At 29.6% G+C, this 25,725-nt stretch overlaps 1 protein-coding gene across 23 annotated transcripts in view; it reads left to right on the top strand.

Moving 5' to 3' along the window:
- Positions 1-25,725, top strand: part of LOC142325978 (CUGBP Elav-like family member 1) — a 1,952,897-nt gene that overhangs the window by 1,865,825 nt on the left and 61,347 nt on the right. For 22 of the 23 annotated variants that reach the window (XM_075367994.1, XM_075367987.1, XM_075367984.1 and 19 more), the window contains 3 exons: positions 7,349-7,463; positions 16,846-16,947; positions 22,481-22,543. In XM_075367994.1, the coding sequence (XP_075224109.1) occupies positions 7,349-7,463; positions 16,846-16,947; positions 22,481-22,543 (280 nt within the window). The remainder of the gene's footprint in view (positions 1-7,348; positions 7,464-16,845; positions 16,948-22,480; positions 22,544-25,725) is intronic. The other variant, XM_075367976.1, reaches the window with a different exon arrangement.

Genomic DNA, 25,725 nt, shown 5'->3' with positions numbered 1-25,725 from the left:
ATAATTTAAATAGTGGATACCTCATAGAATTATTTGACACTAAGCTTAAATGGACTGTCATATTGTTTCTTATAAAATATCTTTCCTCAGAGATACTTACTTAGTAAAGGTATGTATAAATAATGGATAAAATATTCTTGGCATTTCTATGAATCAGAGTTAATATTTACTGTTTATTATGACACACAGATATATTGTTGTCATCATTTCTTATTAATACGTTGTATATATAGGTTCCTTGATAACTTCTTCAAATATTATTCATAGGATATCACTGGCTTTGCCAAATAAAATGTAACGAATCTCTTTTTGTATCCAGTGTAAAAAGAGAGAATCATCTGCTAAGACCTGTGTATTACAGAAAAGAAGGTTATTGAGAATATCTGTATATATTAATGCTGGTTGGATTCAAAATGAAAGTTTCTTTTATATCTTATTTTATTTGTAAGTGAGCTACTACGTTTAAAAAAAAAATCTGGTCTACGAGTATTTATTATACTATAGCTTTATTACAAAATTGTTTAGGATTTACTGAAGTTGTCATAGAAAAATTCATATAACATATTATTAAAGAATAATATCCAAGAATAAGTTCTAGAGGTTTTTTAATGATTTTTATCTTCAACAGATATTATAAGTTTCCTGTAGGTTTGGTTTTACAAATAATAAAGTTAATTATCAATAATGATTTCATTGTTCATTTAAGTAAAGAATATAAGTAAATATGTGCTCATAAACACTCTTGTAACCACATTTGTGTGTACATGTTGTGTTTATTAATGTGCTAGAAAACTACGTCATTATTTACCAGAGTTGTTCAACTTTCAATCTTTGAGAAGATTTCCAAGTTTGAAGAGGAAGCACTTGAAACTTTCTTATTATTTTGTATTGTGTTGAAAACTAATTTTGCAAGTAATCAAAACTTTTTTTCTTCACCTTTTTACTTCTCTTTTAGCAAGAATTTGTGAAATATTGATTATGGCAGTAAATGTATCAAATCATACCATTGTATGTATCATATATTACTATAGAATTTTTATGCATAATTTTTTATTTTTATGATCTATTATATTCAGTTAACTTTTTTTAATTTTTACATTTTTTCTTGCGTTAATTGATTTATGAGAATTTTTTCAAAAAAATTTATTTTACTAAATCGTAATTTGGTATTTATTCTTCAAAAAACATTAAAAATTTTTGTCATTAGATTGATGATATTAATTCGGTTCGATCTGAGGTTAATTTCCATACAAGAATGTAACTTTTTTGTTGTTAATTTTAATTTTTCTCTTTCAAATCTGTAGAATTTTAATTAATTATGGAGCAGTTTAACACTTTCTTAACAAGTAGGAATTTTATAAAATTGAACTGATTTATTAATTCGGCATGTTTAAATTAATTAATAAAAGACTTGGTAAATTTATAATTAATCAGTTTTCTATTGCTTAAAATTATTGAAAAATTCGTGATATGAGTAGAATGTGGTTTATTTAAATAATTATTAAAAGTTTTGCCTATGTTTTAATAGCATTTGTTTGATATGTTTAAGAATAACTTTTTGTTAAACTGATTTTCTTGCAATATTTTTGCATTCCCCACTTGACTTTTTGATTATGGTTGAACCTCACTAAATAATCATGAATATGAGAAAATTCTGGACAGGCATTTGAATATTGTTGGTAGTTGTTATAATTTTGAATAAATTAATAAGTTTTTAATGTTCCCCACAATGCTGAAATGTAAGATAATCCTCAGTTTTAGACCAGTATTTAAGAAACAATTATTAATAGTTGAAAATTAAAATGGTTTTTAGGTACCTACAAAATGTTATATTACTGGTTGGTAACGTGGTTGTTATATTGCTATTTTTAAAAAAAAAAATTTAACCTTCGGATCCATCATTAGGCATTCTTCAGAGGATGAGATGAATGATTTGTAGCATGTGTGAAAATGCCATGCCTGATCGGGATTCGAACCTGGGACCTCCGGATGAAAGGCCGAGACGCTATTGCTAGTTGGTATAATTAAACTTAACTCAAGTTTTAACATTATAATTTAAACTGAGATTAAACACAAGTTTTTAAATAAATAAAAAATTCATAGCTTAATTATTTAGCAGAGCTAAGTGCTAATTGCTAATTGTTACTTAGCAACTTTGCTATCCTTTTGTTATCATCATTGTGTATAACATTTTCATTTTCCCAGTGTAAGACATTTTCTGAACCATGTAGAGTATTAGAAATAAAATACAATTTAAAAATTAATTTTTATACTTTTATATATAAATCTTATTCCACAACTTCCAATTACATATCAGGATTACGCTCCGTTTTTTAATTTTACCCCCAAGTAAGGTTATGATCAGAAGAATTCATCTAATCATTGATAACATTTCTTTAAAATTTGTTTACAAAGTTCAGTTTTTATGATGTGTAGTCATTCCTCTAGGTATTACAAAATTAATTTTCTAAGTTTTTAACATTTTTCAGTCAAATGTCTTCTAAAAATAAAATTGACTGAGGTTGTCTTCTCAGTCTATTATCTTTGTCCATACTATTCTCATTCAATTGACAACTTTTGTTGTCTCATCCACTCTTTTCATGTATTCTCACCATATTACCTTTTTTAATCATTATCCTTTCTAATTATGAAAGGATATAATTTACTCAACATCAGTTAGTATGCCTAACATAACATTTAAACAAAATTTTTTGTTACTAGAAGTTTTTAATAGAACAGACTTAATCTATTTTTTTTTTAAGTACTTAAATATAAAAAGTAAATAAGAAAAGTACTGGTATTTAATCAGTACTACCAACCTAATAAAGGAATAACAAGTTTACATAATTTTAACTTAAGATTGTGAAAAAAAACTTTTAATTGTATTTATTAGGAATTCTTTAGGCTAATGTGCACTATTTGATAACTAAACCATTATACTAGAATTGTCATTTGTTTGCACAAGCAATATTGTTTATTATTCAATAAGAAGGAGTTTCTTTGTGTTTCTTTAGATGGGACTTACAATTAACAGAAATCCCTTAGATTTTGTAATGTAAGTTAATTAATTTACTTACTTTAGAGTGTATTTCATTAAATTTTTCTAATTTTGATCCCTGTATTACTTTTCTTGTTGAACGATGTAATAAAAATTAACAATTTTGTTTTGCCATTGGCTAACATTACATTCAATTCCACTAAAATCACATTTTTGCAGCATCACATTTATTAAACTTGCTGGTTTTGTTTATCTTCCTTAATTTAAAGTTTAATTATCAGTATGTCTCCTCAATCTCTGATGACTACTACTCACTTTTATTTTGCCAGTTATAAAACAATAACTTTTGTCAAGTAACTGATTCAGTGTGAATCATTCAGCGATTTGATTTTTGGCTGCTTATATCAGACAATGCAGTACTGAAAGTTTTACACTTTTGTTTTTTTGTCTTAGATGTTGAATATTATGATAATCTTAGTTTGAACCTCATTCAGGTCAATCGAGTATATGCTATATCTGTCTAGCAGCAAGTGAAGAAATTTATCATTTGACTTATTTAAGATCTTATGATTTACAGAAAAAACTGATGTAAAGAATACTGGTTCTACCATGTTATTCTTGAGCATTATTTAAATAATTATTTATTCTAATTCTTTCAGAAAATCGCTAATTTCCCTTTTCATTTTCTGTTGATCACAAATTTACAGTATCTCATTCTGTTTACATTATTGGATGGAGAAAAAATATTAGTATTTCTTCTACCAATTTCCTGAGTATTTTTAGAAAGGCCTTTTGTATTTATTACATAAAATAAGTATAAATATTACCATTATCCTGGTGTACAGTACAAAATATTCATTTTTGTAGAAAAGCTCCCAGTCACTAGTGAAGAAGAAGAAAAAATAAATGTGAGTTAGAAAGAAACTGTGGAATTTCATCAAATGTATTACAAATATTTAATAAATTAATTACAGACTGAAAGAGATGTGAAGTAAGAGGGAATGTAATAATTAACAGGACATATAAATAATTAAAATGAAAAAAAATTACATACTCAAGTTGTGGCTTGAAGACAACTGGTATGGAGGGAAGAAAATTAATAGATGGTAATAATAATTAAGATAACTATGTATGGAACAAAATTATCTGATGCAAACTCTGTAGGAGGAAAAAAAATTATTTCAGAGAAGACTATACTGCTACTTGAATTTAACAAAGCTGTGTGAAATGTAAACAAAAATAATATAGTTCCACAGAACTGATAGTATACCATCAGAATTATTTTGAACTGCAGTATTTGTGTGAGGCAGGATTTAAGTAATCCATACATGTTAGAATACAATTTTATTGAAAGGTGGAAATGTTCCCCCCAGATTTTAGTAAAGGTATTATTTTTACCATATCAAAGAATATAGGATGTGTAAATGTGAGAACTACGAGGCACATTCATAAAATATGGGCTGTTTGGTCATTAACAAAAATTAACTTGTGTGAAAAGGTTTTTACTTACAAATTTAGTTTGCTGCATATCGATTTCGCTTTTCCACATAATTGCCATTCAGTTCTAAGCACTTTTTGTAATATTCCACCAGTTTTATTAATCCCTCTGCATAGAAGTTTGCCACCGGGGAATTGAACCAGTTGACAATGGCACTCTTGAGTTCCTTGTTGTTTTCAAACCGTTGTTCACCAAGCCACTTTTTCAAATGCAAGAAGAGAAAGTAGTTGCTAGGTGCAAGGTCGGGACTATATGGAGGGTGGTCAAAAAGTTCCCAATGAAAATCTTGAATCTTCTTGGTTAAGGCAGCAGTGTGAGGACGCGCATCGTGAAGTAGGATTACGCCAGATGACCGTTTCACACTTCGTCAAGTTTAGATTGCATGTCTCAGTTTGGTGAGCATTTCGCAGTACACGTCAGCTGTAACTGTTGATCCACGTTCCATGAAATCAACCAAAATGACCCTTTTCGTCCCAACAAATGGTAGCCAACATTTTTCGACTCTTAATGGAGATTGCTTAAACTTTTTCGGTTTTGGGGAACTTGAATGATGCCACTGCATTGACTTTTATTTCGATTCTGCATTGGTTTAGGATATCCATGTCTCGTCACCCGTAAAAATGTGGAAAAACAAAATCATCTCCATGTGGTCGATGAGCATTTTCAGTACCCAACTTGCACACAATTTGTGATATCCGAGCTTTTCTGTGACAATTGTGTAGAAAGAGGTGTGTCCAATGTGCAAAAATTCATCAGCTAGAACACTAATCATCATTTGCTGATCACATCGCAGTTTTTGGTTCACTTGTTCAACAATTTCGTCAGTCTGAATACTGGGCTTGCCATTCTGCTCTTCGCCATAGACATTTGTGCAGCCATTATTAGTTTCAACCCCATTGTCTAACCTTTCCTTCACTCATTACTGTAGGTCCATACACTAGGTACAATTCCTGATGAATTTCAGCAGCTGAAGATCGTTTTGCACACAAAAATTAAATCACAGCGTGCGCTTAACAACTGGCAGGAGAAACGATTGCAATTTGTATTCACCGGTAGGCAAACGATTACTGAATCAAAACAACAACTGCAGTGGCTTTTTAAGTAGCCGATACATGATCCTGCATGTGTAAAACTGTGTTCAGACCCGCTAATATTTAAATATAAGCCGACGGCCCTTACTTTATGAATATGCCTCTATTATATTATAAGATTATCATCCCTTGCTTTTATGTTACTTAATGATGGTGATTAACCACGATTGTCAATCATGTATGGCTTCTTTAAGCTGCGCTACTGCCCTGCTGCTTAAAGTATGCACACTGGTATCAAGCCAGTGTGTCTGTGGTTGTTCTGTTTTTCTTTTTTTGCTGACCAATGGAGCATAATTGAAGTTTCTAAGCAATTAGCGCGCATGGAGTGGCTAAAGTATATCAGTAGTCTTGTGATTTTAGCTTTGACTGAAATTTCTGGTTTTATATGTTCAAGGACTTCTTTGTTTGTGATTCTGATAGTCCATTGGATTCGTAACAGTAATCGCCAGTACCAAAACTTGAATGCATCGATTTTCCACTGTTCTGCTCTTTGAGAGTCAGCTCTCATAACTGTACATGGTAATTGGAAAAATTGTTACCTGTATGAGTCTGCATTTTGTGTCCAACCTGACAACTCTACTTTTCCAAATCTTCTGCATACTAAGCATTGCGGTTCATCCAAGTGCAATGTGGCATTTAATTGTTACTTATAATACTAAAATAATATATAGAATATAATGAAAGATGGAAGCAATGTTAGATGAATTCTAAAATACAAACAGAATGGAACAACAGGTGGAAGGAGTATTTGATAGGACCAATTCATTTTTATTTTTCAAATAAATAACTTATGATAAAGGTCATGTGTCTTTCACACAGTTACATTATATACCATTTTACAACAATAATTTCTGATTAAAATCCTTGTAAAACAAAACTTTAAGTAATCTTTACAATTTCTGAAATGACCAGTATTATGTAACCAAAGAACCCCATTTAATGTCCAACATATTTTTAGTTAATAATGATTTATCTCATTGGCTCATTTTTTGGTATTTGCCTTTCATTGTTTCTTTATTTTGTGACAGAAGCATATTTAAACACAGATGTTTAAACTTAAAAATATGATTAATGAATTATAGTCTTTGAGCAGTATGTCAAAATATGATAATACTTTTAAATTACGTAATATTAAATGACTCCCTTTCAGATTGTTAGAACTTTTTCTAATGACCTTTTTAGAATATTATTTTGGCTTCTTCTTCAGTGAGGCTAGCACAAACATTTAGTAATAATGGGTACTTCTCTGAAGAAGGAGCTGATTATATTCTTTATGATTTACATTGGTTTAAGTTGTGACCCCAAAATCAAGTTTCAATAGAAATTGCTCTCGCAGTTTGTGTTGCCATCAAGTTTGTTTTAATTTATAAATTGAAATAGATTAATATTTCATAAATTGATTGGTTTTATTACTAATCAATATTGCAACTACATATTAATAAAGCAGGATTATGATTTTCTGTAAAAATTATGTCTTGATTTATTCTAAAGTTACATTGGAACCTTACTTGCTGATAAATACATGATAAGTTTGCCCATTGCACATAATTTTTGTACAGAATTTATAAAACCTAAAAAATTCTTATTGATCTGTGTAATGAAATGTGGTTTAATAACAAAAAAACTCACTTTCTAATTAGAAAATATGATTTCAAAAGATTTTATTTTTTAAAGCTGTTAACAACTTATTTATTAAAGTATTAAATATTATATCTGCTTATTTGTAAAATTATATATATGTAATATATTTTTCTTTTTCAGAATGATTCCCAATCGTGCCTTGCGCAGCTTCAGCTGTTACAGCAATTGCAAGCAACTAGCAATGGACAGACAAATCTTGGTACTCAGTTACTGCTACATAATACAGCTAGTAAGTGTAAGCGAGACAAACAATATTTCATTTCTAAAATTTGTTTTTATAGAAAAACTAACACACACACACATGCATGCACATGCTCACACACACACACTATATATATATATATATATATATTTGCCTTTCACTCAGGGATGCATTTATGTTATTTTTCTTTTTATTGTAGGTAATGTACATCTGAAAGAAATGTTTTACAACAAAGTTATTTTTATTAATTTTAAGTTATAGTTCAAGCATTGATGTGAATGTTAAATTACCTGTGGTTTTTAATTTTTGTGAGTATATGATAAATACTGTACTTGTTGGATTAAGTACTGGCTTAACTAGCTGAAATCAGATTGATATTACCAAAATTACTGTGTTGATATAAAAAAAAAGAAAACCATAAATTCTAACTCATGTTTACATTACCACATGAAGAATCACTTTAGAGAAATAGATGATGGTTTAAAAATTATGCTCATTAAATAATTTTAATTTGTTTTAGATTACTGTACATGGGTGTGAACTAGGTATATTGAGTGATAAGGAAAATTTTAGGGGTATAGAAGTAGTTGCAGATGTTGTTAAGAAGTATTAGCAGCAAGGTCAAGAATAAAACAGTGTAGGAGAGCAAACAAAGAAGACATATTAGTTTGAGGATAATTAGAAGAATATATGCTTAATTAAAGAATTGTAGAATAATTAAAATGTTGTAAATTAATTTACTATCTTAGATTAATTAATTGGGGTACCTTGTAAGAGTTAATAAAGGTGATATTGATGTTCTAGTCGTTGAAAGATAGAAAGAAAGATTTGGCAAGTAGAAGAAAAAGATGTATGAAATGATATAACAATAGGAAACTATAAAAGATTATGTAAATATTAGAAACTGCAGTAAAAATTAAGAAATAAAAACAGTTTAGTGTCCAAGAACTGGAAGGTGTTGAACTAGATCACCTTTTGATTACATGGATCATTAATAATTATATCTGCAGCTTATTCGTTTAAATTGTAATATTCTTCTTAGTTTCTTCTTCATTATAATTTAATTTAACTTTGTTTATGTAAAGTAAACAAACTACCTGTAATACTGTATGCAGCAAGTTAGAAAGTTTTTCAATTATAACTTGAGTTTCAGTTTCAATTAAGTATTCATTAATGCGCACAGTTAGGTTGATTTGATTTTGATTATAACAGTTTTCTGGTTATTAGTTGCTTCTTTTTACTTAAGATTGGAAAATACAGGCTCTGCCACATGTATCTCCTCTTACATAACTTGCTTACCTAAATGCATGCGCGTGCGCTTGCACACACACACTTTTTCAGTTTTTTGATTAATCAGTGATAATTTAAAAAAAATAAGGATTTATTGTTTGATTAAAGTAACTGATTAAGTGGTTAAAATAGGGTCCAGTTGAAAATGGGATTGAGCACTACTATAAAATGATTGTAAAAATGTGGTTGGGTTAGTTGTTCTATGGTAGGGTGGTTGTATTTTGTTTAATTATGTCGCCCAATATTATGCAAAACCAATAAATCATGGACTTAACTGCTTATAAGATTCTTCTTTCTTGTTTTAATTTTTAGAATTTAAAGACAGCTTAAAAGATTAAAAAAGGTTTTGGATTACCTTGTATTTTGAAATTATTTTTTCACATTCTTTATTTTGAGTTATTTATATTGTCTATTTTTCTGCTCCATTATTACGCTTCCCTAATTTTTTATTTAGTTTTAAGTCTTTACTTATAGTCCAGAGGAGAGACTGCTGTAGTCCTATTTTACTATCTTAACCATATTTAAAGGTAACAGTGATAGCTATTTTCTTTTTGGGAATAACTTCTTTTTTGTTTCACTGTTGAAACACTTAAGCTGGTTATAGATAAACTTCTCAGTCCATAACCAGATAAGATGCCTGAAGTTCATAGCATAACACAGGAAGAATGGGAGTGGATCCAGTTGGACATGAGCATTTCCAATTGGAGACTAGAACAAAACAGTCAATTTACACTCTGATAATTATAATTACGAGGGTTATTTTTTTTCAAGGTCCGCTCGGTCGCGAAATAAAAACCACGCAAAAATCGGATGAATCTTTGCGCAGCGTCTCTAGTATGGCCTTCAATCGCGCCACATCACTTCGTTTAGTTCTGAACATGCAGCTGCACGTAAACGTGTCTACAACAATAGCATCTCCCGCCAAGTATGAAGTGCGTGTAGTAATTTGATTTCTTCAGGCTGAGGGGTGTAATGCAGCTGAAATTCATTGACAAATAAGTAATGTGTATGGTGAAACTTCAATGAGTGACACCTAAGTGCGACAATGGTGCAGGAACTTTAAAGCAGGACGTACACATGTTCATGATGCAGGCGGTCAGGGAAGGAAGCGAGTGTCAACCGATGATCTCGTTGAGCGAGTGGATGAGGCAATTTGAGAAAATCGTCTATTCACAATTTCTGTATTTAGTGATTCATTCCTGAAATTTCAAGGTCAGCTCTCTACACCATTGTGAGTGAGAGACTTCAGTACTGCAAACTGTGTGCAAGATGGGTTCCCAAGATGCTGTCTGACCATCACTAAACAATGAGAATGGACGCCTCCCTAACTTTTCTCCAGCGCTACCACAATGAAGGAGAAGATTTTTTTAACAAAATTGTCACAGGGGACGAGACATGGTCCATTTCAAAACTGAAGAAACAAAAGAACAATCCAAACAGTCGATGCATTCTCATTCTCCCAGTAAACCAAAGAAGTTCGAACCTTCTCCAACAGAAAGTGTATGGCTACTTTGTTCTGGGACCGGAATGGAGTTCTCTTGGTGGAATTTATGGAACGCGGCACGACCATCACTGCAGCCTCATACTGCGTGACTCTTCAACGTCTACGAAGGGCAATTCAGAATAAGCAGAGAGGAATGTTGTCATCAAGCATTGTCTTTCTCCATTATAATGCTTGGCTGCACACTGCAGCTGTAACAAAGAAGCTCCTGGAGCGTTTTCGTTGGGAAGTGTTTGATCACCCACCATACAGCACGGACTTGGCTCCATCCGATTTTCACCTCTTTGCTCACATGAAACGCTGGCTAGGAGGTCAACATTTTGGCATAGACATCGAGCTGCAGACTAGCGTAGAAACATTGCTGAAAACACAGGCGGCTCTGTTCTATGATGAGGGTATTGGAAAGTTGGTACTATGCTATGACAAATGTCTAAATCGGAATGGCGACTGTGTAGAGAAATAGCGTAACTATGTAAGTACTTGTTACAAATAAAAAGTTTTTTTATTTTTACTGTGGTTTTAATTTCATGACCGATCGGACTTTGAAAAAAAATAACCCTCGTACATCCATTCTCCTTTCTAATTAGATACTGTGCCTAACCTTAGACCAGAACAATTCATGTAGTACTTAACCACCTAAATTCTTTTCTGGTTTGATAGAAGGTGAATAATTGTTATTTGTTGTTAGGAATTAGTAACTCTGTTTTTTAATTTCTAGTACAGGTGGCACATTCATAAATATAACATATTTATTTAACCTTTGTAAAATGTTAAATAATTGTTATTTACCATGTGATTCAAAAAATAAATTTATCAACAGGAAGCTTAATACTTCAGTAAGTGAGGAGATGGAATATTGATTATATGGTTTTCATTATGATCTGATATTGTGGTGGGCGATTAGGGGCAGTGGTCATGTATGTATGATTCAAAACAGAGGAGAATGGGTTTTGTTACTACTATTACTTCTACTACTGCGTTGTCAGCCATGGATTAAGGTCAATCTGTGTGTGCTGCATGATAATTTGCTCACGGGTAATTTGATTCCAGACACCTCACTACTCAGGTCTGCTGCTGCAATGCTAATGTTATTGCTATAAATTAGCATTTTGATTTGACCTGAAACCCCTCATCCTTCTCTTAAACTCTATTCTGTCTGTTTTCTCCTTTTCATCGCTGTCATTTCATATGAGTTTACACTTCACACTAACATGCTAATATTAACTTTAGTAAAAGAACCATTATTACCATGCAGTCTTTAGTACATTTTAATGTTTATTATTAATTTTTTTCTGCATTATAAGAATTTGTTTATTTTGTAGAATCAGTTTAATTAAAAAAAGGAATTTGTATAGTTGTCTTCTACCAGACTTATTGAGTTAGTTTCTGTAAACAAGAATTAATCCTTGGCTCAGTGTATCTTAATTAATACAAGCTTGAAATTAAATGGGCATATATGTTCTATTTCATCTACAGATTATGTAAATTTTGTTATTTTTTGAACTAAGCTGTTGAGCACAATAAGAAGTTTCATACAATTACAGAATTACAAATACGACTTTCTCATGGATTTAATACTTAAAAAGTACTGGAACTTTAATAAAACCTTTTTAGACTGATAGTTATTTTTTTTATGATATAATATCTAAATAGTCGCTGCTTGTTATGGGCATTATTTATTAATCCAAAAGATGATTGCATGCAATAGGTGCATTTTGTAATTCAGAAATAAAATCATGATTTTCTTAAAATTAATTGATTATTATAGGTTTTGCTTTATTTCTTAGAAAAGCCTGCAGTTTTAATAAATTTGTTTGATTGTATTAAAATAATTAACTTAAATAATAAGAAAAAAAACAAATTATTTAAAGGTTTATAATTTTAAATCTTAAAAAATTATATTTGTAGAAAGCCATTTATTTAAAATTAGAGAATTATTTTCTTTATAAGTTACAGTTTTTACTAACTTTAGTAAACTGTACAGAAACTATTTCTTAACAACAGTAAATAGAAAAAAATTCATTGTAAATATATTTTTAAATAATTTCTGTTAAAATTTTTTATTAACAAATATGTTTGTTATTCATTATTAAAAAATTGTAACTATTGTGAAATTAAAGTATGATAATAGAGTAATTTATATATACAGTATTATATAGTAAAATAAAATAAACAATAAGTAATTCATTTACTGGAGCACTGCTTACAAACACAGGAATTATTAAGTCTAGTAACATTTACCTACAGGCTATCCAATTCCTGGCTTTCAGAATGTGATTTTTTCTGTAACTGTATGAAAAGTTAACTAATTATCTAGCTGAATTATATCTCATACTTATTTCCTAATTCTATCTATTTTTAATTCCACCCACAGTTTTATCAAACAGCAATCTGTGAAACAGTCACAGAAAAACCTGAAGGAAAATTATATGTATATAATTTTAGTATTTACTGTACAGTGAATTTTAAATGCAATGAGTATGTAATGCAACAAGTATGAAAAAACATGAGGGATTTTTTGCAGTTTCAAAATCAATTGAAGTGATTTGTGTCATCAAGTTTTTTAGTACCTTATGCAAGCCTTAGCTTGTTTTGGGCAAAATTGTTTAATTTGGGCCTGGAGGCAGCTTCTTTTATGTTATGTTTTCTTGATTGCATAATTAGTGTAGCTGCAGAATGTTTTATACCTAGATCTTCAGCCATTGTAAGTTGCTTGGAAATATCAATGAACCACAGTAGATTCAGAGCTTATGTGGGCATGACTCTTGAACATTGAATATTAGTTACTTAAAATTAAAAGCACCTCAGATTTTTTTTGTTATTGATTCTTTACATTTTAATATAATTATGTTAAATTGTATATAAAGTAAAACTGTTAGTCACATTTTTTTAGTTTTTATTGTAGTTAAGGCCTACAAAGAAAGTTGCAGAAACGCATGGTTACATGGAAACCATTTTAGATCTAGAATAACCTTACAAGGTTAGCTGAAGATTAATAATAAAGTTTCTGATATATCATTTCTAAAAAAGTTTAATTTTAAAAGAATGAATTTTTAACAGCAATATTAAGAAAGAAAGTTGTTTCAACAATCTGTACAATAAGTAAATGGCTGTGGCTTACTTGATTGCTTTGTTTTGACCCTGGGTAATAAGGTAAACTGCAATCTGTCAGTTGTATAGTTCTGCACTATTTCTGATTCTCATTCTAGAAGAATAATGGTGTAAAATTAGGGTAAAGTGCCAATGGATTAAGCTACACTCAACAAAAAATTGCAGTAGATCGCTGAAGTTAAGGATGCTGCTGGTTACAGTTCATGGCATGCTATAGGAATTTTGAATAGCTAATTACTTCAGAAATCAATTCTGCTTAAAAAAAGAAAAAAAAATTGTGATAAAGTAGAATTTCTTCTAAACAAAAAAAAACCCATTGATTATGTGAAATTTTGAAAAGTATTAAATTAAAAAGCTTGAAAAAAGGATTATAAAATTATTTATTTAAGAATTCTGTAACAATATGGTTACAGAATAGTTAACTTTTTGAAAAGTATCATATAGTTGAAATATGAATAAAAATAAAATGAATATAAATATAATTTAACAAAGAAAATAAAATTAAAATTAATACTTCAATAAAAATAGTTATAATTCATTTGAAACATTGTCAAAATTAATACTTAAAATTAAGATGAAAAAAGAAAATTGTTGTGTAGACATAATTTCAACAGACCTATACCCATAGAAACCTAACGAAGAAGAAGGGATCAAGGGATGGATGATGAGATTTACACATAGAAAAATTCAGTATAGATCTGCCCAGAGGGTAACTCAGTGACAGTAGGTGCGCCCATTTTGCTCATAATCACTTAGGAGATTATGGAATTTTTACCTTGGTTGAAAACACTATTTGCATCAAATGAACTAGCTTATAAATGTACAATCTTATCATTCCCCAAATCTTTAGGAATATGGAAATATACAACTATTATAAATCATTTTGCCAGTCAGATCCTCTTTGAAGGCAGGCGTTGATACGTGGCAGTTTAGAAAATTAAAATCATTATTTAGTATTTATAAAATTTCTCAAGTAGATTTGTATCACCATTAGGAATCATTTGATTTACCTACAATCATTTGGTTTTAATTTTTTGAATACCTACATGTTGTATTATTTGCTTACTGATGCATTATAGTCATTTGTGACTTTTTTTTGTTTATTTTATCCATCAAAAGGAATTATATCACAAAAAGGTTTTGAAAATTATATACTGGATAGTCAAAATGAATTTACAAATTCAGTATTTCGCCTTGATACTATGCACGGTTCACTGTTTCACCCTGAGGCAAGAATTCAAAATGCACAATTTCATTAAAATCATAAAAAACAAGACAGCATTACATTGACATTGATGAGACTGATGTGCTTTCTTGTGACGTGGAGATCCTTTGCCAATTCATTGTGATGATTGAACTGTTGTCTCAGTATTATAGCTGTAAACCCAGCTTTTACCTTTCGTTATGTTCCTTTGTATGAATGTTTCATTGTCATCCATTCAATGTTCTTCCTGCTGTTCAGTCATCAAACAAGGAACAAACTTCCTGCAACTCAATGCATGTTCAATTTTTCAGTAAAAATGTTATGGCATGATCCAATTTCGATACTAATCTCTTCTGCAAGTTCTCTTAACTGTCAATCGGCGATTTGCATGCACCAGATTGTTAATTTTCTGAATGCAGGTGTCATCAGTTGAAGTCAAGGTCTTCTTGGTCAAGGGTCATCTGCAATTGACTGACAACTACTTTTTAATTGTGAAAACCATAACAATTGTAATTGTAAATCATAACATTGCACATGACTCAGAGCATCATCTCTGTAAGTTTGTTTCTGTGAAACTTTTCCCCAGTTTCACTCAAAATTTTATATATTATTATTGCTTCCAAAATTGCTCATTACAATTGCTACTAACACTTAAACATGTTGCATTCAAATAACAATAACATGAAAACTAAATGAGATATCATCAATCCAAGAACATGTGGTTACATGTGGAACACAATGCTGCCAACTGGACGTCACTAAATATCTCCACTGGCATATAATTAAAAATGTTAGTTTATTTTCTGAGCTGACCTCATATGTTGACTGTTGTTGACCTTAAATTGAGCATAACTCAAGAATGACTCGCCCAATCTTCATCAAATTTTTACATGTACAACTTCAGATAAACTATTACAGTGTATCTAAATTTAATTGAAATTGATGCAGTAGTTTTGGAAATTTTCAAGTCACGAAATCTTTTAATTTTTTGGAAAAATTGAGCATAACTCAAGAAAATTAAACTATTGATTTACAATGGTAATATATTTTAGTATTATTACTATTGTACTCAAATATAATTTTATACATAATTTATCTTATCATCACCATCTTTATCATCATCTGGGTAATACTTGCTTATTTTTGTATTTGAAATCTACCTTCATCATTTGCTTAATTGGATAATCTGATCTTCGTAATAATGTTATAATTTTACATGATTTATATTTGCTCATTGAAATAGTTAGTTTATTTTTTATAATAAGAATATACTTTACCGTCAAATTTAAACACTGAAAATGAAATTATACAGAAATTGGTTTTAATCAATGCAATTTTTTTAGTAAAAAATATTTTTGTCTACATTATAACATTTTAATATTTATATGCTATTTTATTTACACAGTGTGTCTTTATATAAGCATTAATATTAGTGACCAAAATTACTTAATTATTTCAAGATGTGAAGATAATTTACTAATTGCTGAGAAATGTTACAAATGATTTGCAGTTGTGGTTGCGAATAATAAAGAAAAATAATTGTTTAATTTTCTTGTTATTAAAATTCATAGAGAAGCCAAGAGTAGCCAAGTAGTCATAGAAAGAATGAACTCCTGCCATACATTGATTTATCCTACTCGTAACAGCTAAATATTAATTGTATTTTTAAATTTATATTAAAATTAAATTAATCATATATTAGCTATTTGTAGTTAAAATTCAGCAAAATCCTTGTTTTGTTTTAAACTACATTTCTTGTATCATTTTGGTTAACTGGAAATTTAGTTATAACTTTTAATTTTTGTTAATTTAATTAAAATTTTAAACCAAACATCAATTGGTATTTTTCGGTAGGTGGAAAGCCAAAGCATTAAGCTAAATTACATCATAGACCCACAGTGAAAGTGAATCAAATTTAGAAAAAAACCTAAATTTTATTTTGGTTTTTATTTCATAACAATTTGAAAATTCAGTCAGCAGGTACTGTGGTACCAGGAAATTGAAACTTTCTGGTGGCAGTTCTCTGCACTTGCTTCTGAGTCCCCTTTTTAAATTTCCTGGAATTCTTGAGCTCTTTGGGATTCTTGAACTTCTCTCATATTGAATTTTAAGTTTTTTTGGGTTTCTTGAAGTCTTGCTAAATTAAAAAAAAAAATTGTGTGTTATCTTTTTATGAAACATTTTGGTAGACTAACTCCACAATAACATATTGTATATTTAAAAAAAAGAAATATATGAAATGTATATTTTTTTAATTTAGTTATTTCTGAATAATCTAAATTGCTACTAATAATGATTTTTTTTTATAGGTTTGCAGGGTTTGGCAACTCTGAATGGCTCCAGTCCCAGCTTAACAGATATCAATCCTGTCAATCTGCAAGGGTTGGCTACATTAGCTAATCTTAATTCAGGTACTATATTTGGAATACCTTTTTTTAAATATGTTAAATTAATATATTGCATTTTGTTTGTTAAATTAAAATTAATGTATTTGATTATACATCAAATGCTCAGAGTATCAAATACTGCTTACAAAACCAGCAAATTTCACTTATACAGGTATTCTTTCACGTTCAATATGAATTCCTTCTTCTTATTGTTGAAATTTTTCTTGTAATTCCAGTAAATTGACCTCTTTAATTAAATTAATATTAAAAAAAAAGAAGTATTTGAAAATTTTAAATATGAAAAATTTTTTTAAATGTTTAAGAAATATGCAGTCAAATGAATAAAACTTAAAAAAATATGTTTCTCATGTGCATTGTTGAAAGCCAAAACTGTAATGTTTGTAGATGATCCAACATGAGACTAGACTGTGCACTCAAAAATAGCATCAGCATTACCAAGAATTGTGTGTGCTGATAAAAATTAAAAAAAGGTAATTATTTGAATGAAAGAAGTAGTATTGTGAATAATTAATAATATGGTGATATGTTTAAATTGGTTACATCATTAGATTTTGTTCTAAAAATATAAGAAAACACTCTTTCTTCTAGTAAAAAAATTTACTAATTTTAAAAATTGAATTATATAAATTTCAAATATAAACTTAGTAGAGCTGTGCATGTAATACAATTAGACTTTAGAAAAAATCTTATTTGTAGCTAATAAAATTTGTTGGAATATTTACATTAGATGTAGCATTCTGTAGAGAGCTGTACAAATCATAATGGAAAGTGACAAGTGCTGAGGATCTAAAATGAAGCGCAGTAACATGATGAAATTGTATATTAACTGTACTAGGTTACAGCTGAAACATCTTCATTTCTTTAAGTTGTCATAATTAGTATTTTCAGAATTTAATAATGATTTTTTTTTTCTTTAGTTTATTACCTTTATTGATTTTAATCTCTTACTTCATACTTTTAAATTGTAAAAGATAATAATTTCTTTTAACAGAAATATTCAAAGATAAGAGGAGGGGTGGGCTGAGAAATTTTATTACCAATAGGAATTTCAACTATAGATACGAAACAGTTCATTTTTTTTTTCTTTAGTAAAAAAAAAAGCTCTGTTAGTGTAGGTTCACAGTCTATAAAGACGCCTTTGTTATTTCCATGAAAATGGAGAAATGGAAAAACATGCATTATAAAACTTTTACTTGAAAAACTTAACGTCATTTGAGATCAAGTAAGAAATGGATTCAATACTGAAACACTTCTCTGTCATATTCAACAATAAACAGTGGATTTCTGAATTGGAAAAAATGTTGCAAAAGTACTGATAACAAACTATGCTCTGGATGCCTGGTTGAGGTCACAACTCCCGAAATGATAGAGAAAACCCATATAATTGTACTGGGGAGTGGATTAAAGGTGTGTGAGATAGTTAAGACTGTAAAAATATCAACTAAATGTGTAGTTTAGTTTGTTAACTCTCGAGCAAAAGTTGCTACGGAAGACTGTTTCAACTGAGAATTTGGCGCTGTACAAGTTAAACCCCAGGGAATTTTTGTGTTTATTCATAACTATGAATGAGACTTGGGTCCATCAGTACATTTCTGAAAGTAAACATCCGTCAAAACAGTGGACAGAACCAGGCCACCATATTTGTCAGATGTAGCCCCCAGCAACTATCACCTATTTCCTAACATCAAAAAATGGCTTGGGTGAATGATGATTTGAGAACGAGGAAGTCATTGATGCTGTAAATGGGTATTTGAGGAGGAGCTTGACAAATCGCATTGTAAAGTTGGTATTGCTTTACTCTGACTGCATTAGAGTACTTGAAGTGTATTAGTCTTTGTGGAGATTATATTGAAAAATAAAAGCAAAAAAAATCTAAAGAAAATGTTGTTTTCTGTCAGGCCGGGTACCTTTCAGCCCACCCTCATAGTCTTTATATATAATTTTCTATATACATTTCAATGTAGTAATAGTTGAAATAGTATTATAAAATTTTGTTAATTGTAGAACTGTGAAGCAATGGTATATGTGAAAATAAATGTATGAGAACTGTCTTTCAAAACCAGATGTCATATGGACTGGATCAGTGCCAGTCAAAAGCTTTTAGCAGAAAAAAAAGTAATTTGTCTGTGATTTAGTAGTTTAAAGATCTGTTTCTAGAGACAACAAATTAAGTAGGAAATGCCATGATATAAATAATATCTTCTAATTTTTTTCAACTATAGAATATTATGATGTTTAAATATTTCAATACCATATAATGACATGGTAATTCTATTAAAAAGAAAGAATGAAAATATGGTCAACTCTATTTGTATTAATATAGCTAGGAGAATGTTTTGGTCAGTTATAAAGGCCTTATTTAAAATTGATTATTATTTAAAACAGGATTTTAATCCTCATTTAGAATTCATTGAAACTTATTACAATTTTGTTGTTATTATTATTATTAAGCAGTATTATTGTTAAGTTTTTAAACTACCCTGAGCTACCCTCTCCTTTCATCCTATTCCTTGAATAGGCAGTATGGGAATTTTGCCAGCCTCTTTTCTTACCATGTAACACCTTCTAATGGCTACTATCCAGCAAAGCTGATTTTTTATTTGGGTAAAATTTAAGCAACTGTCCTTAGCTACAGTAGACTATTGACAGTCTACTGTAGCAAAAAAACTTTTATTCATTAAATTGTAACATTGATAAATTTTTATATTACAGATAATAATATACTTCATTTCACTAAATGTTGAGCTTTGAAAAAAAAAAACAAAAGTTTCAATGTTTGTAACAATTGCAAATTGTTAAGCAATTTCAAACAGAAAATTTCTCTATTTTATTAAATAAAAAACTTGACATTAGTAATATTCACCTTAGAATTTCCTCTAAAAAAAAAATTTTTTTCCCCCAATAACACTGGTTAAAAAATTTAATTTTTTGTTTGTTAAATGAGAGTGATTGGCTGGCTGATTCTTATACTATTTTTTATGCTGATTTCATATATGTTAATAATTTGTTTCTATTTGGTTCAGTTTTTGTAATTAATATTTCTTTTGAAACAAAAAATGTATGGTAAACGTAATATGATATTACATTACCTACCTGTACTTTGAAGTCACCTAAACTCCATTTGTTTTGAATTTTCTGCTGTAATTTTCTCTTGGTAGATCCCTCTTTAAATTCAAACAGTAGTTAGCTAACATTTTTGGTTCCATTGTAGATATCTCCTGGTGAAAGCATTCTCCATGTTCATCACTGATAGTATCAAGATTATTAGGGAAAAAATCCAAATGTGAATTTAAGAAATGGATTATGAGTGATGTCTACACCCAAGTTCTTGTAGTTTTGAAGGAGTTCACTCACAAGTTTTCTGTAGTTACTGGTCTTACGGTTTGCAAGGAAGTTGTCACATTTTGGAAGGAAGTCACATTTTGAAGTGATTTTCATGCAGCAATCCAAGTCATTTAAACATTCTTCAAATACCCGATCGCTCATTAATTTTCTTATTTGTGGTCCAACAAATATACCTTCCTGTAATTTAGCATCGCTTATATTAGGGATTTTGTTTTATAGAAACTGCAACCGTGCACCATTACGATCCATTGCTTTAACAAAATTTTTGCATAAACCTAGCTTAATATGTAGTGGCAGAAGATAAACTTTTTCTAGTTTTACTAGTGCCTGACTAACAATATTCTTCTCTCCTACAGTCAGTACTTCTCTCTTTGATCACTGCCCTTTTATATAATGGCTTTTCCTATCCCTGCTGTTCCACTCGCACAAAAAGGAACAGAATTTAGAGTATCCAAGTTGCAGTTCAAGTAAGAGCGCTATTACTTTCACATCTCCACAAGTATGCCGTAAATATTTATCATACCGAATCCTGCTCAATACAAATTTTCATAAGACTCCTTCATGTGAACAGTATATGATAATAGTATTGATGGGTATTTATTTCGTGTGAGGTAGAACAGCTTCCAAACTAAGCTTTGACAAGTCAATAAAAAGTCGCCATTCCTCAGGATGGTGAATATGTCCCAAAGCTTCCAGTAAAGAGTCCACATCATTACAGTGTACTAAGTTTTTGCACTTAGAGAAGAAATTTTCAAATTCTGATGTTTGTCTCTGAAAGCACTTATTTTAGTGTTTGGTTGTAAAAGATGCCATCCTTTCAGTCTTTGCCAGTATTTGTGCTTGATTCTTTGTCAAATTTAGATCATGATACAGATCATTTAATTCTGAATGATTAATTAAATGGGTTCATTATATTTTTTTTTCCAAAAAAGTTTGGATCTCTTTCTTCATTGCCTATGAATCAGCACAAGATTTGACATTTTCATCTAAGTTCCATGTTTTTAGTGGCACTGAAATTGGAAGCTCTTGGCTATGTGGCACTGGTGGCATAGCAAAGGGAATATCAGGATATTTTACAGTATGTCTAGTTTTAGCTATTATCCTAGGTATACTAACAGAAATAACAGGTTATTAACAAAAATAACAGCCTGTGGTGTGATCCTCTTTGATTCTCTTTAAACCATTGGAATTGCGAATGGCATGTGACAAGATCCATTTAGCTAACCAGTCAATAACGTTACACAAAAAGCACAGCAAATATGAGGAGCCCAAGATTAGCCCTGGTCAGCTAATCTACATCCAAAATAGAGTTCATACGACTTTTTCGTTAGTGGAGTTATATTTCTTTTCTGAGACTTCAATGTTACCTTACCACAGATGTAGCAGAAATTGTTTGCATGATTAATCCAACTGTGAGGCATTTTTAATACATTACAATAACTAATATTGTTTAAAAAAAATACTTTATAAAACATATTAATTTAATGTTTAAATTAGTTAAATAAAGTGAATGTTTAATACATTCACTTTAGAGAACATCATATGCCCAGAAATACAAAAGCCAGCTACATAGTTGAACGTTAAATGCATGAGAACTAGCACTTGAATGAGAATTAAAAATATTTCTCTATTCTGCGTGACAATTTATAAGTAAATATAATAACTAATAATTGGATGGCATGTTTATAGTAAGATGAAAATAGGAAGAATGAATCACATTCTAAAATGAATCACGTTCATTTTAATTAGTGTAAATAATAAACATGATGATGACTAATGTCTAACAAATCAAAGTGGCATTAAGGGACTGTAAATAAACAAAATCTATTTAGTTGATAAATAATATGATAAAATATATTTAAAAAATGCTATGCTTTGGAGTTTATGCATGATGATGATACCTGAACATAAGAATGGTAATCATCATAGAAATTAAAAAAAAAAAAAAACTAAGCCTGATAGAAGAATTCTGATTTCCTATTTGAAATTAGCATGAAAAATACTGTTAGAATCAGTTATTCACTCACATTTAACAAAATCATTGTTGATCAGTTATAATTATTGAAGTTAAAAGAATATATTGTTTTTTTATTAGATTTCAATTTACATTACTTTTTCTCAGTTTGCTCATTTTACAGTACAGTTTTATGTAGCAAAATAAAATGTTTAATTTTATTTGTTTTGTTTTTAGGAGTTAATCCTATGAATTTGGTTACCTTAGCAGCTATGACTGGTGCAAATACTGTTTCACCTGGTAAGATTAGTTTGATATTTATATTTATTTAATAATTTAGCCTATACAGAAAATATATAGTTTAATTATTTTAATCTTACATTAGAACTATTACAAAATTTCATGAAATTATGTAGGCTATTTATAAGTTAACCTCTGGTTGGGCTTTATAATCAAACCAGGTTTCATAGTAATATAGCTCATGTGCAGTAAGTAGATATCACACATATAGTCAGTTGCCGTTTCATTCTGAACTGGTCAAGTAGTAAGTGATGAAGTATAAAGGTAATTTGTTTGCTCTTGCGAGTTGCAAGGTATGCAAGCACCATATTTTATATGTAAACATCATTTTTCCCGCAGAAGGAACATCTGCAACCAAGATTGACCATTGGCTGGGCGTAATTTATTATAATAATGTAACGATTAATGGTTCTGCTCGAGAATGGTGCAGGAAATTCAGGGAAGAGAACTGATTTGCATGGTGAGAAATAAAGAGGAGAACATTTTATTGTGAGTGATAAACTTGCTGAAAGAATTGATAAACATATTGTTCATGATAAATACTGCTTCAAAATTAATAAACTTGGTGAAAATTTTCCTCAAATTTCAAGGTCCATTCTTCATGAGTTGTTAGACAGATTGAGTTTTTATTAGTTTGTGCATAGTGGGTATTGAAATAACTTAGAGTGCTCACAAAAGAAAAGAATGCGAGCTTTATTGAGTTTTCTTCAGCAGTACCAGATTATAGAAGAGAACTTCTTGACAGTATTGTTACTTGAGACAAGACTTGAATTTGGTTTATCAATATTGAGACAAAAGAACAGTACAAGCAGTGGATGGTACACATACCCACAGAACAATTCCAGAAAATTCAAATAAACCTATTTGAACAAACAAATTATATCTAACATGTTTTGGGACTGTAAAGGAATTATGTTGACAGAATTTATGAAGTCTGATAACTGTGACATTTATTCTGAAACATTGACAAAGCTTAGGAGAGTGATACATAGTAAATGGCGAAGGTTGATTATGAGGGGAATCATTTGCATAACAATGCACAGCCTCACCCTTCCAATAGCACTAGGGCTAGTGCCAGTGGCACTGGCATCACTGCACTAGCACAAGTTTAAGTAGCAGATTTTTTACCACCCCCTTACAGCCCTTAGTACTGTCTGATTTTCATCTGTTCACAAAATTGAAGACTTTTCTGGCTAATCAACAACTCAAAAGCAATGATGATTCGATCGGGTACTTTGGCAGTACTGTTCTTTGAAGAGGGACTAGTAGATAAGCTGGTCTCATAAAACAAGTGCTTGAATTTGGGTGGGGACTATATCGAAAATTATTACGAATGTAATTTTTGTATTCAGTAAATTAAAAAAAAAACTATTTTGTTTATCTTTATTATTTGAGCAGAGATTAGTTTATAAATAGTCCTTGTAGTTTAGAAATAAAGTTGGATCAATAAAGATATTGTGAAATTTTATATGGATAAATAAGCAGTTCCTCATATTTAGCTTTTAACTAATTAAAATTATATTTGATATTCATTAAATGTATTTACTAGATTGGCATCCTATAATATTATATTTTTGTGATGAGAAATAAATGAAGTCAAATGTAAAAAATACCAACCCTGATAGGAAGTCAAATTCAGAAATTTCTAGATGAAAGAGTGGAACACCATCACTCTACCATTTATAATAAGGGTTTGACGTTAAAACTGTAATTGAGCTTAAAATTTCATATGTCGTAAACCTAAACCTCAGCCATAGATTACCTTCTTTACTTTGCCATTAATTTCATTGAATTTTTGTTTATGCCATTATTGAGTTTTATTTTTTTTTTGCATTTAATACTGTGTCTGTACAAACAAATAAATTTTTGTCAAAGCAGATACGCTCATCTGTTGTGGTAAACATAAAATGATATTTTTTTATTTGCAGATACAACAGTTGCTTGCACACTAATAGTTCACTCACTATTAATTAACTTTTTTATGAGATAAATGTTCAGAGCATTGAGAAATGCCTAGTCTGATCAGAATTTGAAACTTTTGAAATTGCATGCTTTTGAGCTGAATATATTCAGCTCAGAAGGTTATAGTACTGAACTTTTCTAAAGATTGTACTGCTCTATTAAAAATTAAAATCTGTCAGAAAATAAAATTATCTCTAACTTGTTCTACTACCAATGATTAGTGGCAGCATTATTATGAAAGTGACTGAAAACATTATGAATGGAATTTTTAAAACATTGTATTTAATAGATTTGGTTTAGTTTATCATTAAATTATTGATAGTTTTACATAGTTTTCACACCCACATTGTACATAAAAGCAAATTATTTTAATTTCTTCACCGTTCATTAATTTTCAGCCTGTTCCACACTGACACAATATTGGTAAAAAAAAGTTTTAGCTCACAATCTTTTTTTTGAAATTTTTCAAAACATTATGAATAGTTTTTGAAAAAAAACTATAAAAATGAACAACTCCAAAATCATTTTTATATTTGCCATAAAATGTGCAGCTACATTATTAAACCTTACAAATATTAACTTTTTTGTCACATTTAAAATTATGTTAATTGACAAATTACCTTAAATAGAAAAAAATATATGAAAATCAACTGCTAATTATTAAAGAATAAATAAACAATTTTTGACAGAATTATTTAGGATGCAAATGAAAACAAATAAAAGACTGAGAAAATAATACTTATTTTAAACAAAGAAAAGTAAATTATTTTGCACTTAAAATAAAAAAAACCATCACTTTATGTTTAGTAAATATGTAAAATAAAAACAATGTAATCATAAGAAGCTGAAGTTGAGCATTTATACAATGTCATATCTCATAAGCCATCACATGGTGGTGGCTTGTGGTGGTCATATCTTGATATCATCAAATACAACAAAGAAAAGAATAAAAATTAGTAGCCATGGGATAAAATTTAATTAAATGATGAAAGGTGAGTCTGTTAATTTGATTGAAGGTGAATGAACCAGTGAAAGGATTAAAGGAGGCTGGTATTAATGAGTATCAAATGTGCTGAGTTTCATAATGTATTTGCAGGTAAATTCAGTTGATTTAAAATACCTTGTAAAATTGTATAACTTATGTTAAAGATTGAAGTAAGAAAGATTTAACCATGTTGTATTTTTTTTTTTTTTATAAATAAAGTTTTTTTCTTTATTCT

Source organism: Lycorma delicatula, chromosome 6 (assembly GCF_047948215.1).
Source record: "Lycorma delicatula isolate Av1 chromosome 6, ASM4794821v1, whole genome shotgun sequence".
NCBI lineage: Eukaryota > Metazoa > Arthropoda > Insecta > Hemiptera > Fulgoridae > Lycorma > Lycorma delicatula.
Note: the sequence above shows the minus strand (reverse complement) of the source record. Positions and strands in the feature narration are given on the sequence as shown.